General features: G+C 40.9%; 1 protein-coding gene across 1 annotated transcript in view; it reads right to left on the reverse strand.

Annotated features, from left to right (window-relative positions):
* Window positions 1-569: 569 nt before the first annotated feature.
* Window positions 570-18,899, reverse strand: part of VWDE (von Willebrand factor D and EGF domains) — a 43,901-nt gene continuing 25,571 nt past the window's right edge. Inside the window, exons 14-31 of the mRNA XM_030944037.1 lie at window positions 14,501-14,656; window positions 13,810-13,914; window positions 13,353-13,467; window positions 11,779-12,029; window positions 11,440-11,659; window positions 10,763-10,900; window positions 10,125-10,187; window positions 7,918-8,598; window positions 7,495-7,590; window positions 7,310-7,405; window positions 6,691-6,786; window positions 5,354-5,449; window positions 4,922-5,017; window positions 4,341-4,436; window positions 4,146-4,241; window positions 2,785-2,880; window positions 2,122-2,225; window positions 570-1,015 (exon numbers count right to left, since the gene is read on the reverse strand). Coding sequence (XP_030799897.1) covers window positions 995-1,015; window positions 2,122-2,225; window positions 2,785-2,880; window positions 4,146-4,241; window positions 4,341-4,436; window positions 4,922-5,017; window positions 5,354-5,449; window positions 6,691-6,786; window positions 7,310-7,405; window positions 7,495-7,590; window positions 7,918-8,598; window positions 10,125-10,187; window positions 10,763-10,900; window positions 11,440-11,659; window positions 11,779-12,029; window positions 13,353-13,467; window positions 13,810-13,914; window positions 14,501-14,656 — 2,622 coding nt within the window. The 3' untranslated portion in view covers window positions 570-994. The remainder of the gene's footprint in view (window positions 1,016-2,121; window positions 2,226-2,784; window positions 2,881-4,145; window positions 4,242-4,340; window positions 4,437-4,921; window positions 5,018-5,353; window positions 5,450-6,690; window positions 6,787-7,309; window positions 7,406-7,494; window positions 7,591-7,917; window positions 8,599-10,124; window positions 10,188-10,762; window positions 10,901-11,439; window positions 11,660-11,778; window positions 12,030-13,352; window positions 13,468-13,809; window positions 13,915-14,500; window positions 14,657-18,899) is intronic.

Raw genomic sequence — 18,899 nt, forward strand, 5'->3', positions numbered from 1 at the left:
TTTTATTTTTTAAAAAACTATCTGGCAGCTGGTAGGTGCTAACAGCTCATTGGAGCAATTGGTAATGGAAAAAAATCCTCTGTGAAGTGTTTACAAATACTTTCTGACATGGTGAGTATGGATGGCATGATGTACAACAAATTTCTCCTCTTATTGGTTCCTATTTTAAGAATCAGCATTGCTGAAAGCATTGTTAAATTCTCTAAGAGTCTTGGGAACAAAATTTCCTCATATTACAGACTGCCATCTCAGACAGGGGCATAAAAATCTTACAGACACAGGAATAATTCAGTAGCTGGCTCTTCAAATTCATGACTGTAAGTAATGAAGTCAAAACAGAAAAGTTGGGATCTGGCTTCTGTCTGCAAAGGCTTGTCATAGATAAATCAGAGTCATTCTGCATCTGGCTGGCTGTTAACAGGGCAGGAGGCCTTGCCTTCATTGTTAGTGGCGCAGCCTCAGTTCTGGTTTCCCCTCCTTCCTTGCTACTGGCTTGTTGTTACAACAAGGCCGATGGAAATACAAAACAAGGAAAACCAGTTCTGCTTTTTCTTCTGTCCGTAGCCAAATAATATCTATGTAAACAGTGTTTGTAAACAGGAGGTACCATCCACAAGTGCAGAAGCGCTGCCTTCCTTGCTAGAGTCACCCAACAGCTGCTACAGTCTTGTTCCCTCAACAGAAATTCCATAGTCCAGTTGAATAAACTACAGGATTTTGGGCTCAGTCATCTGATCTGGGAATTCAGTGAAGACATCAGAGGCTGTGGGGTTTGTACATGAGGTAGCAAAAAATTACAGGAATATACATATGTTTTACTGACTATAAGATTGTTGTTTTGAAGCTCACCAACATTTGTGATTATATGACTCATTTAAAATAAGGCTTCTGAATATTCCTTTCATTTAAATGACTCTGAAATTGCCTTCAACCCTTTTGGTATTTTCAAGTCTCATACATCCATGCAGTATTGCAATTGAATTGCCACACTTCTTCAACCAGGATGTCTTTGTACCTTGGAGAGAGAAAACAAATATTAAAACCAGACTTTAATGAGGCAACACATTATTATGATTAAGTTTATTAAACAATTATAATGAATCTCTGCTTGCCTGGTATGCAGAATGAAAACATTAAGTGAAACCTGGGCTTATAGTGTTTTATTTAATGAAGAAAATGTGCCATTTTGACCAATGTAAGATACAGCACTGTCTGACTGACAGTATATGTATTTTTGAGACTAAAAATATACTAACTCAGTGCAGGACATATTTAAGAAAACCTTTAAATCAAAATTATTTCTCTCTTTGGGTCACACTATGGAAATCCATATTACAAACATTATAGTCTTATTGATATAGGACGAGTAGTTTCATGTTTTCAAAACATGTATGAGCAATTCTTTGTTTCAATTTCTGCAACAAATCTACTCCATCTCTCAATTCTGCTGGCAGCACAAATGTGTCTAAATACACTGAAATTAAAAGATGAGAAACACCATAGATTATGCAAGAGGAGCAGAATGCTTTTACTTCAGACATCACGAAACAGTTAGTTGCAGCAAAATATTTAATCAAATTACTTCAGTGAGTGAGCACTGGCACTCAAGAAAGGGAATCCAACAGAAAATTGCATGACAAAGCAGAGAAATGGTCATCATTCCCTCTGATACAAAAAAGTAAAGTTATTCCCAAGTAACACTTGAACTGACTGGCAGCGTAGTTAGATGGGAAAAGATCAGGGCTTGACTTGATGCAAGCTAAGAAAGTCATCAGTAGGACACTCTTCCCTAAAATGGGCCAGATGCTGGAAAAGAAAATAGTGGTTGTTGTGAAGAGGATAGTTAACAATTCCTACTGCATGACAAGAGACAATCAGCTTAATTTGAAACAAAAGAAGTTTACATTTGGTGCTGAGAACAATTCTGTAAGTATTAGAACCTAAAAATTACTGGAAAAGCTCTTAGAAATTCCATTAATTTTCCCTTGCTGCAGAGTGAAAGGAAGAAATCAGACAAAATACACATTTGGTGTACATCATGCTGCTTCACTGGATATGGGTGCACTAGTTAATTAACTCCCAAATCACTGTATTGTGATGGTGTCTTGGCTCTACACATACCTGAATTTTCTTCCCACAGAGGACTCCAGTATAACCTGGACGACAAGAGCACACGTTGGGCAATACACATTTGCCTCCAAACAGACACTTCTGGTTGCACACAGCTAAAACAAGAGAGGTACATATCAGGCTTTATTCATGGACACATCTTGGTGAAGAAAAAGTGGATGCTATCTCCAGATACTTATTCTGTTTGTTATAGGAACAAAGACCTTGCAAGGTATTTTCACAGCGTAACACCCCTCAGTACAAGGACACTTAAAGGTCATGTGGAGCCAACAGTGTTCTTGTGTCTATCCCATCCCCCTTTTGCTTTGATGCAGATTTAATGTGAGAACATGCTGAGGGCATGAAAGAGACTGAGAAAAGAACATGAGTAAGGTGTTTTTTGGCACATCTTGCTATTTCAAGCTATCACAATGGCCTCTCAAGGCTTGTGCAGCAGCATACAGCACTGGAGCAAACCAACACATACTGCCATGCTCCCAGAGTGCCATCAGATCCTGGAGGGCTTCAGAACAGAGCCATCTCTACTCTATCCTGCCTCTGACACAGATGTGGATAAACTACATCCAAGGTATAGGAGGACTTGTCTGCACTGTGCATGGCTGAAGCATTCTGAGCTGTGCAGAAGCAAGAGATTTCAGGTTGCATCATTCTTACGTGTTTGACACTGCAATCCTTCCCACTGTGGAGGACAATGACAGGTACTCGGTCCAATACACTCCCCACCATTCTTACATTCCTGAAGACAGACTGCTGCACAAACATCACCAAAAAGTATGGTTACATCCCAAGTGATTACATTGAGTTTTTATTCAGATTTCAGGATGCTCTCACAAGAGGTGGAGTGCTTTTCACATACATGAGCCACATCATCTTCACTCAGATATACGTCTAAGGCCAACAAGATATTAAAGAAGAGAGACAACTAGAAACAAAAAGCCTACAACCAAAACCCACATTCAGAGGTTCTGCTGTGTCATAGATTTTTACAAAAGCCTGAAATACTGAATTAGGAGAAGATCATTGAAGAGCTTTATTTTTTCCAAATTTACCTTTCTAAAGCACACATCTTGGTGAGAGATCTTTTGTCTATCATTCAACTGAACATCCAATGAATCAACTCAAGAATATTTGATCCAAAGCTATTTTCTATGCCCCATTTGTCTGCACATTTATCCCCGCTTATTAAGCCATGATCTACCCCACAAATATATTCATTCATAGCTGACTATTTGATAATCAAATCTCTCCTCCACAGTGTCCAAGAATATCTCTTACCCCTGTAAATACTGGTAATGTTTTTTTTTCAAAAAACAACCCCTTTCCAATAATTACAGAAAGTAATATAGGGAAATTTATTTTTCCCCCATGCCATTAGAGAGCTTATTGTCCATATCAGTTCTTAAGCCTTGGGTGGGTACTCTGACAGACACTAACACTTTAGCCATCCTCACGCTGATTTTCATGCAGACTGTGCTTTTATCCATGCTGACACAATTTATTTATGCACCATCAATAACATTCTTAAGCTAAAATGTGACCCAGAGATGTGCAACCATCACAGTCCAATTTCTACCTGTCCTAAAGAGCTTATGCCCACTGCATCATTTATTCACATCACATCCAACTGTTTCCAGTTTTCCAATATTTCACTGAACTTCTTTTTCTATTCTATCTGGCTTTATGTCCTACAGCACATATTGGATGTCTTTCACTTTTTTGACTATTCTCTTTGTAGAAATGCAGATGTTTTTATTTAGACAAGAATCCAGAAAGAAACAAATAATATTTGCTATACAAGAATTTCATAGATATTTTGGTCCCATTATTTAGCCTAAGAACTGCATGGTATTAGTTCTCCATCCTAGATTTTGCTGCCAAGATATAGACTATTGTTTTTTCAATGTGTAAATATTCTTTTTTTGGCACTAACTTTGTATTACTTGCATGGGCAGAGTTGCCCTGAGTCTCATATTATTTTTAAGGTATGGTTCTCCTGGTAACTACAAGGTACTTACGAGTGTTACATCTTTGTCCTCTCCACCCTGAAGGACAAGAGCAAATGTTTGGACCTACACATCTTCCTCCATTCATACACCTTGGCTCACAGACACCTTAAAATCAAAAACATCTGCTGTTTAACACATTTAACTGACTACACAGTAATTTATTGTTTATTTTTGGATCACAGGAAGATTTTAAGACTGACTTACTTTTTTCACATCTTCTGCCTGTGTACCCATCAGGACAGGTACAGACATTATTTCTCATGCAATGACCACCGTTCTTACAAGGAGGGCTGCAGACAGCTAAAAGGTACAGGAGGAAAAGGCCGTAGTTTGCATTTTGACTTAGTGATATACTTTTGGAAAACAAGAGTGCAACACTAAGATTCTGACAGTTTGTATGGACATTCAGTACTATCAGGCCTGCCTTCTAAAAATCATATTAATGTGGTTTGGTGTAAAAATTAATAGTAAAGACAAAAGCAAATAAAAAAAGAGTGAAGGTTGGCAACTGTAACTGTACAAAAGTGATAAGTCTACACATAACATACAACAGAACAGGATGAAAGCTGCTTAAATGTTGAGTGGAATACAAGAATAATTTTGAGTCTCCACTCTCCTTGGACAGTTGTTGAATCAGCCATACAATATAAAAAATAGTGTAATCTCTGTTTTACACCACTTCTCAGGTACATGACTTGATCGTTGATTTTATATCTTAATGTTTTCTCACAGATTCCTCATAATGTCAACTAAGGAGTAGGGAGAAGAAGAAAAGAAAATATTACCATTCTGACAGTGGGCACCAAAGAATCCATGTGGACACAGGCAAACATCTGGCTTAGTACAGGAACCACCATTGAGACACACAGGATTACACATTGCTGCAGAAATAGGGTCAGGAAGAGTGGGAAGCATAACAACAAAATAAAGTCTATAAAATATGTGTTTCTGTTTCAAGAACAGGAATTAAACAGCTAAGATAGCTGCAGGTAACATCATTCCTATAGAATCTTTACCCCAAATTAAACGATCAGCATAAGACTTCTCAGAGATGCTGCTGGCAGCAGAACTAACCTGCAGAGACTCAGGGGAGTGTGGGGGCTCTGCATAGAGAGCAACTGCCCACTGCTGCCACCCAAGCCATGCAGTTCTGAATTTCAAACAATGGGAGGTCCTATGGATGCTCTCCCAGGAGCACGGAAGCTGCAGGGTGTTACCTGTGCTGCAGGTAGGTCCATACCAGCCAGGTTTACACTGGCAGGTGTCCGGAGTGAGACATTCGCCACCATTTTCACAGTGCCTGTTGCAAACCACTGCCATCCAAGAAGGTGGAAAAAACATAAGGCAGGGGAGGAGACAGGGAGTGGGAGAACAAGAAAGAGATACATCACAAACTATTCTTGATTTGTTTTTCAGTTCTTTCCCAAAAATTACCACTGAAAGTAACATACAATTCCTATCTGAAGAGGAATTGCTGAACAGAGTAATCTAGTCTCAAACCCATAATAGCAAACATAGATGACAAAGGTAAATAAAATGTCTTTCCATGCAAATATCCATGATCTGGTTATATTTAGTGTTAAAAACATAGACGCTTAAATAAAAATTCTAAACCAAATGAGAAATGCAATACTGAGACAAATGGACTGTGTTGCGTGATGCAAGAGCAGCTGCGTGCACACAGGAACATGAGACTGACAAGCAAAGACATTAAAATATTATGTCTGGGGAAAACCATAAATCACTTCTTCAGGAAAACATCTCATTCTCTTTAGTACTCCTTCACAAAGAGTAGCATTTTTTTGTCAGAATTGAAATTAGAACGGGAAAACCTGAAAACCAGAAGTCCTGCGATTTGAGGAGGAGACAAAGGATTTTCTGAATTCAGGGTCAATAAAGCAATGGTACATTGAGGTGAACAATATATAAACAGCATGTCTAAATTTGGATTCTCTGAAGGATACAAATTACCCATATAAAATCTATCCAAAATTTGGAGTTGCCAAATTGCAGCATGCATGATTTGATATGTCAAAGACAATTTACGTGAGACAAAATAATTCCAATCTTTCAGCTATGATCACAGCAAATTTTTCAATTTTCAGGCCAGGTAAAAGGAAAAAAGACATCATAATGTGGTTCTGAATTCAATTTTCCTGTATCCTAGTCTTTCTGACACACCAGCTTCTGAATATACCCCAGTATCTAATCAAACTGAACTAATGGAAGTTAAAAAGCTGTCAGGACATATGAAACATCTGCGTGTTTTTCTAAAGGTAATATCACGTACACAATGTACTAATTTTCTCCACGTTTGTGAATAATAAAATATAAACTATCTGCAGCTTTTATAGTGCATTATGTTTTCACAGTTATGTGCAAATATTGCCTGATGTTTATAAAGCCCAGGTATAGGCACCTTCGGAGGCACAGGTATTATGTCATTTGCTAGCATTAGACAGAAGGCATAAAATATTTAAACCATAATTTGCTTTCTTGCTCCTGAAGAACAGGAAAAATACTGTATATTTTTCTCTTATTCTCTTTTGCTTACTTGTATCACATCTTGGTCCCACAAAACCATATGGGCAGGTGCAGAGATTTCTGGCCAAGCAGGTGCCTCCATTTTGACACGGTGGTTTACAACGTGCTGCAGATACAAAATTAAGTTCAAGGAATTGCCTCTAGAAAGATGCATGGACTGGTTATGCTTTTTAAAAAATGAAATGTTAGTAACTGCCAGTGAGCAAAAAACTGGAAATAAAATAAGCAGATACATGCAATGCCTTTTGACAGAAGTAAGTAACATGAACAACTTCACTTCAGCAGTACAGAGTCCCAATATTGGTGGTTACCTTGAATAAAAGAAAGCTGACACAATTTCCAGACAGTGCTTCCCACTCTTCAGGAGTGTTTAGCTTAGAGGCAACTACATTCACTGGTGAACTGCTCTACTTAATCTGAAAGCTAAATTTAGGAATATCCAACCATAAGCAACATTTACAGTGTGTATCAAGAAAATCAGGACATACACCAAAATGTAACTCAAGAGCTCTGTTACAGTGACAGTAAAATGAACACACCTTCATGCTGTCAGCATGAACAGTCATGGGAGCTGTTCACAGCATACTTTGGGTAGCTATGGATTTAAAAACAAAGACTGCTACATTTACCTTCTTCACAGGTGGAGCCACTGTATCCAGGTAAACACTCACAGATGTTTGGCTTAATGCACTTCCCATGGTTTTTGCAATCAGGTCTGCATAGAGCTGTACAAAAAAAAAAATCAACAACAGTCTGTAAATCATTAATTTGTGCCTATGAGTTACCACAGGCAAAATTAACATGGCATACTCACCAGCCTGACAGTTATGACCAGCATAACCAGGCTTGCATTTACAAATATTGGGTGCCACACACTCCATATTTTTGCCACAGGGTTGTCTACATCTTGCTGAAAGGCAAAGAAGAAAACAAAGAAAGGAATAAGGAAAATGAAAGTGGCATTTCAGCACATTGTGTCTTGCCTAATGTAGTGAACAGATTGCAGAGAATCCATGATGTCGCTGCCCATAAATGCAGAGTCTAAGACACATCAGGAATTTTTAAGTGCATCCATACAACTAAAAGCCTTTAGGCTATGCCAATATTAATAATGAAAATGAGGAAATTCAATACACCACACTTTCCACTGATAATACAGTAACAATATACTTGCATATTATAAAGACATCTCAAGATTCTTTTCTTCAAAGCATTTAAGTGCAATAATTTGTACTACCTCTGCAAGTGAAGCCATCTCCATAATAACCATAAGGACAGCGACCACACTTGACACTTCCATCCTGCCTTGGCTCACAGGGAACGCCAGGAAAACAGGGTAAATCAGAACAGGTCACTGCTTTAGGAATCACTGTTTTGCTCAATTCTTCAGGAAGCATTTTTGGTGGGACAGTGACTTCCACAAGGGTAAAAGGTAAATGACTTGCTTGATGCTTAGTTAATAGGTGCAGAACTCTTTGAGGATTTCCACCTTTGAATGCTTTGTTTGGCAAAGAATGTCCTTTGCTTGTACTTGCTGTGCTGCTAAGGGAAGTCTTCCTGCTGTTCTCAAAATAGCTGAAGGCCTCAACTTGTGTCCTAGTTTTATTCTCAGGTGATGCAGCATGGCTCTTTGAAGATGCGGCCTTTACAGCATGTACTGAAGAACTGTTTTCCATGTCAGCAAGGTGACCACTGATGGTGCCTAGAGCATGAGCAATGTTCCCAGTAACCACAGGTTGTACAGAAGCACTTCTCTGAGAATCAGGTGTCTTCCAGGCAGTGATTGTTTTTACTGTGGAGACTGGTAGTGTGCTGCTACCGACCATTTCTGTAGAAATAAATCTCTTTGGGACATCTGTTGAACTGGGAATATAACCTGACATGCTTAAAACCTTCTCAAAGGATGATGGCTGAAAACCTGCAGTATGTTAGAAAGGGCAGATAAGTATGTGAATACCATCAGACTTCTTTTCCCTTTGAGGGTGGGGAATGTTTTCTGAACAGATAAACATACAGCCCATTCATTCTGTGCTTCAGGAAATCTCTCCCTGTGCTATGTCACAATGTAAGTATGCAGTAGAACCTAACTGGGAGAATTAAAGAAGATCGAGGTATTCTGATTACAACCTCTCCTGCCCTTACCCATGGCCTTTCCTTAGCAGGAAGATTAGGATAAAGCACGATTTGTAGGAGCAGACATTTCCCATATTAGGTCAGTAAACAGATTTACTGTCAGCAGATTATCAGCTCCATATATTCCTTTCAACTAGGTAACTGAAAGAATTCAAAGAAAAGTTATTGCATATGGTTCATCAGTCTGCCTAAGCAGTAGAAGCAAAGATAAAACCACATGTATGTAGATGCTTATACATACTGATGCACCATGGACAATATTATAGGGGAATAAGCCACTAACTCATAGCACAAGTATTACCATGTTTTATTCTTCAAACTTTTAAATCAACTTTGTTGGAACCCTGGATGCTGAGAATTTATGTGCTTTCAGTACAGAAAGTTTAAAATTCTCAGCATCCAGGGTTCCAACAAAGTTGATTAAACTTTCTGCATGGTTTTAGTAGTAGGATGTTTCAACTGTTTAATAAACATCAGAGACTGACTCAGTCTCCTCATTCAAGACAGCACAAAATGAATGATAAATTCTTCATATTCTGCCCAGGGAAAGTGTGTGGTTTGGGCAAAGAAGTACAGTACTGTAATCCCAGACTGGTAGAATACTGCATATGGGGTTTTAGCATTATGGGGCAGTGGACGAATAAAACGCTAACCTATTTATAACTAGAAAATGGTTTACAAAATGTTAAACTTTACTGAATCATCCCAAAGTATGGTCTCACTGCTGAAAAGCAAACCATTTTGCAGCTGATGAAGAATTATCCAGCCCTAGCAATGTAGTGAGAGTCTACCTTCCCCCCAAAAACAATTCAGAGACATAGGGAAAAGACACATGAGACTTTCCAACAGTGAAACCCCCCGCAGGCACAGACCTGGAAATGCCAGCAACAGCACTTACAGAATTTCAGAATAAAGACATTCACTTGCCATATCCTTCACCTCTCTTCTGAGTTGAAGCAGGAAAATGGCATTCAACATAATGCCATAAACTTTTGTTTATCTCATATAACAGATGTCCCTATCCCCATGTTACCTATTTTATGTCAGTGGTTGGTCACTAAAACAAAAGGCAACTGTAAGAGTGTCATACATCACACTGTTAATAAAATCGCTTGAGTGACCCAAGGGATTTTTTGATATTGACATTTCAGTCTCATTTTTCAGATCAGAATACAACCCCAGTAATTAATAAATTGTGTCAAACTGAAAAATAAAGTGAATAGCATAAAACTGACTAGAACCTTTATCTGCCACCTATATTCTTATCAGCATGTGAATCAGAAATTCTATTTTCTTCAGGAAAAAAATCACCTTTATTTTCTCCAACTTCTCCTCTGGAATCCTTCCTTTCAACATCAGTGTCATCAAAGCTTTCTGAAAAAATGTGAAGGCACATTAGCAGTGCACAGAAGTAGCTATATTTTTTTAAATTTACATAAATTACAAACAGAGTTACAATTTTATTACATAAAAACAACTCAAAATTCAGAAAGTAGATAAAATTTAAAAAACATTTCTTAAAAGTTTTTTGCAGAGTATTTTAAAAACACAAGTTCTTCAGAAATTGCATGTAAATGAATGTTTGGCAGCTCTCTTGGCCTGGGTAAACAGTTCTATGCTAATCAAACTAATAAAAATATATTTTTCAATAACTATTTTATTAATAATTTCTCATATTATGAAAATAATGACAAAAATGCCAAAAATATTCCACTCTATTAATGTAAAAGAATGAGGATGTGTTTTGTATCTGTTTTTTTCTATGTTAGTGTGTTTTACAGCTGTGTTGACCCAGTAGAGTCTAACATTGATATCAGCAGAGACAGAGCCCTGCTTAACTGACTGAAAAGAGTTCTAAGTTATTGCTAGAAACATGAAGCACAATCAAAGATATTTTATCTGAATGACAGTAAGACAATACCACTCTTCTGAAAATCAAATAGTTTTACCATGGCATGACTTCCCATCTCCTTGAAGATTATTTGGGCATGGACCACAATAGTAAGAACCAAAAGTATTGAAACAAAACACTCCAGGGAAGCAGGGACTGGATGCACATTCATCTACATCCTCTTGACAATTTTTACCTGTATTGAAATACAGATTTAAATTTTTTTATAATATTGTGTCACTAGACTTTGATGGTGCATTTATAAAAATACAATGTATGCAAGTGCCGAGAAAAAAAAAAGTGCAACCATTCATTTCAGTACATCTAATAGGAACAGCTGATAAGGTTTGCTATTCACATTTTTCCTCTCATACCAAGCATTTTGCTTATCGTACAATATGGAGAAGATGGGCTGTGGGGACCACATGCTTATCTGCAGGAGAAATCTCCTGTGTTTCCCTGTGTTGATGAATTTACCTTTGCAGAGGGAAACAATGCAAATTAGCTTTCATAATGAACTAAAATAAACAACTATTATATTCATGCAAGAAAAATCTTGAAGTATGTCATATATCTGTACCACAAGACTATAAAGTTTCTTCATAATACTACATAACTTACAACAGTAAGTTATTTACAGTGAAAAATTTAAAAAAGAAAATTTTACACATAAAATTAAAAACTCCTATTTATCACTAAACATGATAAATGCATGGAAATAAAGCAGCAATTTACCTTGAAGTTCATGTGGACATTCACAGTAATAGCTGTTTATTCCATCCACACATCTGCCAATACCACACTGGTTAAGTTTACAGTCATCAGTATTCACTTGACAGAGATCACCTTCAAATCCAGCCACACACACACAAAGATATCTTCCACTTCCAGGTGGGAAATTAATGTTTGTCACACATGAGCCATTATTTAGGCAATCACATGATTTTACACTGACCTACAAGACATGCCCAATAAGACAGTTTTCTATTTTTTTAATGAACTAGCAATGAGTTCTGAAAATAGATAAGTTAGGTGTCTTTTTAGTAAGTGTCATTTTACTGTAATATCCATTACCTCTATTTCTACCTTGGTCGTGGCATTGCAGTCATCTGTCAAAGAAAATGTTAATTTGTGGACATTCATTGACACAGCTTTCCATGAAAGGAGACCTGATGGGGAAAGACTGGCACCTCCTGGACCAGAATCCAATGTGAAATGAATAGCAGAGCCCTCTGGATCTGAAGCCAAAAACTGATATAAAAAATTTTCTCCATAAAATGTCTGCAGCACACGCTGAAAATTTTCAAGCACTGGAGGCTGGTTACCTGTAACAAAGGAGATATTTTCCTCCTCTAAGGAAAAGTTGCAAAATACTTACAAAAATTAAAAGGAACGTATCTTTCTACTAAAGAAATCCCACATACTTATTTCTCTAAAAATTCTAATGTCATTTGAATGGCACAGGAAAAACACTTGATACTTTCAATGCTAGCCAGTGACTGCTGCAAGCAGGAATCCACCCACTGTGGCAAAAGCCATGAAGGAAGAAGAAGGTGTAACCAGTCTCAGCTGCTAAACTCCCTCATTTCTAACATCATCCTCCCTTGCAGAAAGAGGTCGTGCTCCTTAGGTTTGGAGTATTGCCTCCAGTTTTCGTTCTTCTCTCATTTCTGACTTTGGCCGTATTGAACTCCAGTCCATAACATGGCTATAACATGGAAATCCACTGACTCCCTCTCTGCTGGATGAGTTTCATTTCATTCCTTCTATTCACATCTCATCCTTTTAGAACAGTTATATCTACCTTTGCTTTCACTACAAGTTTGAACTGGGACAAGATTCATCAAGACAGGCACCAGAAGTCCCATTCAGACAGGACTTTTCCTAATCAAGGCAGAGGCTTGATTTCATAAGTCTTTCACTCATAAAGACACTTATAGGATGGTTGTATTTGTGAGGTTATAGGCTGGGGTTGGCAGGACAGGCTGGATGGCTAATATGAAAGCTCCAAGAAACATACAATTTGGTGAAGGGACCAAGGTGATGTGTATATCCAAAGACTGGTATCTGCACCAAAAGAGCTACAACTTCTATGTTGGAACTTTGTACTACAGAGAAGGAAAATGAAAAATTTAAACTTAAGTTTTTCCTTCATAGTGTGGTTTCTAACTGGACTGGAGCACAGCAGACTTAGATGTACTTAGATTTAGGCAATGTATCTATGCCATCAATGTAAATGATGCCCAGATATTAAGTGTCTAATAAATATGACATGTCATTTAATTTAATTTGGGATCTCCACTTGTTTGCCATCAGAATAATTTGTTGAAAAATACCTGTTACACCTGTACGTTGAAGACAAACATATATGAGTGTAGCTGTCCTAAATATCAAGACTCCAAAGTACTAATTAGACTGAAAGTTGTTAATCTTCATTAGTTATTTGTAATTGCTACAGCAGAAGAGTCAGGGAAAGTAAATTAAAATATTACATAAATGGTCTGGAAACAACAATATAATTTTCAGAAACTAATAGAGATGTCAAAACACTTGCCTAGTTAAAATTAAAACATCATTATTATAATAAATTTTAAAACTTCACAGACTTTTGACTACTTGGTATTAAAAAATACCTATTTAGAACTTACTTTCAACAACTGACCAAGTTAACTTTGATAAGTCAGGTCTGCACAGTAAGCAAGGGCTGGTTGGATTTGTGTCTCCTTCACCATAACAGAGTCCATCTATGTTGCATGTTTTCTCCTTTCAGAGAAATGAAAATGTGATTCATTAATGGTTTTGGTTATCGAACTGGCTATGAATTTGTAAGTATCAAATAAAATCTAATCATTCTGCACTTCTATTAGACAACTAAGCTTGCTTTTAAATCTAAACAACTGATAGCAAGTTTGGTTTTACTTGGTAATTATATGAGGAACTTTTGGTTTGATTTTTTACATTTAAAATTGCCTCATACCAGCTTCTCTTTCTGCGCATTGAAAATCCCTGCTGGAAACAAGAACAGTATGTTCTGCTAATTTTTCTAGATTTTTTTCAGCCTAAAAAATTGCATATTTTCATAATAGAGAGTAGTGAAACACATACCTTTAACATACATAACCCAGATTCTTGTGGTTCACAGGTGTGACAGGCTCCATCATATAATATCATTGTTTTAGAGTTGCTATAAACAAATCCATCATTAGAAACCTGCAAGGTGAGCAGTAAAAATGGATTAACTGATACAGGTATTGATAGACCCACCTGGTCTGCTAGCATGAGCTTCCATTCATTAATAGACACCCACGTGCAGGTGTCTAAACCCTCACAAACGTCATCAGAAATCTAATCAAATCTGCCAAGGAGTCTAGGCAGATGTCAGTATGTAAGGTAAATTGAATTGTGTGTAAGCTCTATTGACCTTATTGACTCCATCTGTTTGAGAGCTCAGATATCTGCTCACAGGGATTTGTACATGTGGCTGAGCTCAACTCAGTTCTACCAAAGATAGATCCAAGGTCATTTGAAATACTCTAGGATAACTACTTGGCCTTTAACTTCTACTCTTGAAGAATGTGCGTCTCTGCAGGCCCTAGGTTGTATCCACCAGTCCCCTTGCAGGACAAGACTGTCAAACAATACTTGACACTTAAGCTTAGGTGACAAGACTGAGACCCCAAGTTAAGCAAGTTGACTTCTCCCTTTAGTACCATTAAATAAAGGATAATATCTATGTGATGTATTTTCATCTTAATAGGAATATTTGTAAGTAAATATTTGAAATTTCAGAGAGTACCTTTATTTGCCATCTGGCAATGGGTTTGTCATCAACCACATCCATGACATCAGACTGCTGGCCATCACTTGGTAACTGGCATTCAACAGTCCTGGCATTTTGGAAGGCAGCTGGCACAGTTAGAGGTTCTCCAGGAATCCATTGTCTATTACTATACTGAATGTTAAGACAAAAAATTTGTTTTTCACTGAAATACATCACGAAAACTGAAATACATCACAAAAATTTTTACCAGAGAAAAACTCCCCATGTATTACACAGTGTTTGAACCAGTCTAATGTGTCTGGATTAGAATGCAGTGGCAAAATTAGATGACAGTATTTGCACACACAGATTTTTACCTAATCCTGCTATTGTAGAGGAGCAGGCAGAGAAGTCTTTCCTGATGCACGGCCCTCTGGCACTGCATTGCCAAGGACAAACAGCCCTTCCAGCTGGAAGGGAACAGGAGTGAAGCACTGGGTGATTCTCAAACACACTGATCTGACATGCAAGTGCCTCTGCTCCACTCCATCTCTGCTCCCATGCCAGGACAGGCCTTAGTCGAAGGAGCAGATGAGGGTTTTGGCAGGGCTCAGGAACCATTCTGGGTGCCAGGGCAATACTGGCAGATGGCCATTTATCCCTTGCACAAGCCAAGGGGTTGTTCAATGGAACAAGACACCATTGACTTTTCTTGACACCCACAGCCTTTTCTTCTAAACTGCTGTGAGGACAGACCATCCAAAGATCCATTTTGAAAGCTCAAGATAACAGAATAAGGATGATAAGACTGTTTGACTGAAGCATTGATGTGGAAGTAGGGTTAAGTATATGGAAAATAAATAAAATGAGATGGAACTAAGAATCCAGGCTGACTAAGAATCAAGAGAATAGCTAGTAAAAAGGATTTTGAGCTTGAGTAGTTTTTACTGAGCTTGCATTTTTTTAGTTACTGGAACCAATCAAAACATTTATTCAATCCCAATCTTCACATGAAGAGTGTGAAGGCCTTGCCTTTTTTTTAAGAAACAGAAAAAGGAACACTTTTGCTAAAACGACACATGTGCTGCTTCTGTACCAGCCACTCTTTTTTTTTTCTTTCACCCTACACTCATTTAAGAAATTCACAGCAAAAGTAAGTATAAAAGCTAAATATTTCTAAACATGTAATTTTGAGTTTAGCACATTTAGTACTGTAACCTTTGAAACGTGTATCGTCTACTTCTTCAGAAACCTTTTGTTACTAGCTGGAGGCAAGTTCAGATGATTTTTTCAGAAACAGCTTAACCTTTCAAAAACCAATTAAAAAGCCTTCAGATCTGTAAGCATTCCAGCTCATAAGGTTCATGGAAATTGGAGTTCAATGTAAAACAGAAGGAAATAAAACTGTATTTTTGTGTTGTATTGCATCTAGCTGTCCCCTCCCATACCTGGTTCGGTGGGCTGTCCCATGGGTGGTCCCTCCCCATTGGCCACGGTCCTCTTTCCCCGCCCTCTCTCCCCTGGACAAAACCCCATAGCAGGCGGTCTGGGGTCTCTTGCTTCACCTGGGTGGCTGCATCACCTCACGTCCTGTCTCAAGCTAATAAACGGATACCTACACCCACGTGGAGGAAGAGCGCTCCTTGTCTTTTGTCCTTCGTCTATGCTGGTTCCGTGCTGGGCTTGGATTCGTGCTGGCCGGATTGGATTCATATAAGCCCAGAAACCCACGGAACGGAGCAGGTGGCTCCCAACGTGTTTGTCACCCACGACGACCACGAAGAGGCTGGTACTCCCCACTAGTGGATTACGTTAGCTTTTGGGAATTCCACCTTCCTCTGCCTTTTTGTCGCATTTTTGCTGGCGAAAAGCCCGAGGTTGGACCGACACCCCGCCCAGCGCCCGAGGCGGACCGGTTCCGGCGAGGAACTTTTTACAGCCACCACAGCCTAGCCACAGTCCCCACGCGGGGTGAGTATTCCCCGCGGCTGTTAGGGGACCCCGGGGGGACCCTCAGAGGGTGGGGGGGCGCTCCCGGTGTAGGGAAAATCCAGTCCTGAAGAGGATTTGCGGTCTCCGCGTGGCGGTTGCCCCCCTCCGGCCCCCCCCCCCAGTGCCCGTGCGCGGCTTCGGGGCTCCAGCAGCGTTCGCCCGCGGCGAGCGGCTCCCGGGCCGGCGGCGCTGCTGCTGGGGAGCGGCAGGCGAGATCCGCGGTTCCACCGCTGCGGCAGCGCGGGCGGGGGGGGCAGACTTTTGCCGCTGGTGTTTTCGCCGGGAGCGGAGGTCCCAGAGCGGCGCCGGCACCCGGCACGGAGGAGCTCCAGCCGACCACGTGGCAGCCACGTGGTGGGGGGTGCCCAGCAGCTGCTGCTCGCCCTGTTAAAAAGCCGCGCGGGCTTACGTAAACAGCTTCGTCTCCCCCGCAGAGGCGGCGGGGGGGGGAGCTGCCTGGATTCTTTCCCGGTTTGGCTGTGGACTAAGTGCTTTCGGTTTTCGTTTGTACAGGCTGTGAAAAGGTAGATTTACGTGCTACAGAAAGCTAAAAATGGGTGCTAAGTATTCTTCTGTAGCCCAGAGGAGCATTTATACCCTGCTTTTAAAACTCCTAAGTAGTCAAAAGGTTACAGTTTCCAAAGCAGTTCTGAAACAGTTTGCACGTTGGTTGTATCTTCATTTTCCTGAGCTTACCCAGCACAATGTTAACTCTATCTCTACCTGGAACAAAATTGGAGCGGTGTTAACAGCAAAGGCTGAACAGGGAGATAAAACAGTGTCTCCGTTTTTCCCTGTGTTCCTGGTCATTCGGAAAGAGGTTTCACAAAGAGATTCAAAAGGAAAGCCAGAGGAAATCTCACCTGCAGTTTCCCCTGTCCCCAAGCCCAAACCCTCCGCCCCTGAACTGAGAGAAAGTGGTGTTTCCCGGCAATTACGGGGTGCCTGGTGCTGCCAATGCTGCTGCCCTCCCCCCCATTCCCAAAATGGCTGCGACCACATGGTGGGCATGCATAATGCTGTTGGCCGCATGGCCGGAGTACAAAATGGCGGCAGCCACGTGTTTCAGCCCCCCACTCACCCTTCTTCTTCCCACAATCCCTTTGGCCCACCTGTCCCCTCCCCCAACCCCTTCCGGTCCAACAATCCCTTCCTTCCCCTAGACGCTCCTCCCCCTCCCTTCGGGTCTCCGCCCCCCATTGCATCATCCGTTGCCCCGCCCCCAGTTCCCACGGTTGCCCCGCCCCCAGTTCCCACGGTTGCCCCGCCCCCAGTTCCCATGGTTGCCCAGCCCCCGGTTCCCACGGTTGCCCCGCCCCCCTGCCTACAGCCCACACCCCCTTACCTGGGCCCCAAGAGGGTGGGGTCGAGGGCTGGGGGGATGCGGCCAGGGCCTGGGGGTGGGGCCCTGCCCGGTTCCCACGGGGGTGGGGCAGGGGGAGGGGAGGTCCTTCCTCCCAGTTACCAAGGTGCTGGGGTGGGGGGGGCAGAGGCAGGGGGTGTAGCCCCTCCCAGTCTCCAGGGGGGTGGGGTAAAGGATGTTTCCCTGCCTGCTTCTCCACGCAGTGGGGGAGTGGGTGGTCCCCTTCCTGGTCCCCAAGGCGGTGCGGCATGGGGAGGGGGTAGCCCCCCCACCGGGTCCCATGGGGGTGGGGCTGAAGGGACAAATCCTCGAGTCCCAAACCGGGAGGAAGGATTTATTCCCATGGTAGCCCCTGTCCAATATACAGGTGGTAGGACTGGTCCTAGAACATACCAGCCCTTCTCATATCACTCTAAGCGTGAGTTATGTAAAAGTCAATTAGAATTTGGGAGAAATAGTGAAATTTTTAGAAGCATGATGAAAGCCACGTTAACATCTCTTGAATTTGTTCCTGCTGACATTGTAGATCTTTTCCGGTGCTTGCTTACCCAGTCAGAGTTCGACCTATGGGAAAGCTCTTGGAAGAGATCGCTTAGGGATCTTGTGGAAGAACTTAAACAAACCCCCCAGGGTGCCAAAGATTTAGAGAATAATAACATTACTTATGAACATCTGTGCGGTGAGGGGGAGTGGGCTAAGCCGGAAGACCAGGCTCGGGTGTTATCAAAATTCATTCTAGATAAGGTTTCAAATATTGCACATAAGGCTTTTAACCAGCTACCAACTGCTGAAGCTAGTGGTAGCTTCCTTGACATTAAACAGTCTCCTTCAGAAAGTTTCTTGCAGTTTGTCGACCGGCTCCGTGCACAGGTTGAGAGACAAGTTCGGGACCCCAACACACAGATGGAGATAGTGAAAGAGATGGCGCAGAGGAATGCTAATGAAGTCTGCAGCAGGGTACTCCTTGGACTGCCCATCAACCCCCCACCTACACTGGCAGAGATGATCGAAGCCTGTGCTAGGAAGGCGGAACTGTTTGCTGCACGGGAGACGGGGTCAACGCTGACAAGCCCAGAGACG

This window comes from Camarhynchus parvulus, chromosome 2, assembly GCF_901933205.1.
Source record: "Camarhynchus parvulus chromosome 2, STF_HiC, whole genome shotgun sequence".
In the NCBI taxonomy this organism is placed as follows: Eukaryota; Metazoa; Chordata; class Aves; order Passeriformes; family Thraupidae; genus Camarhynchus; species Camarhynchus parvulus.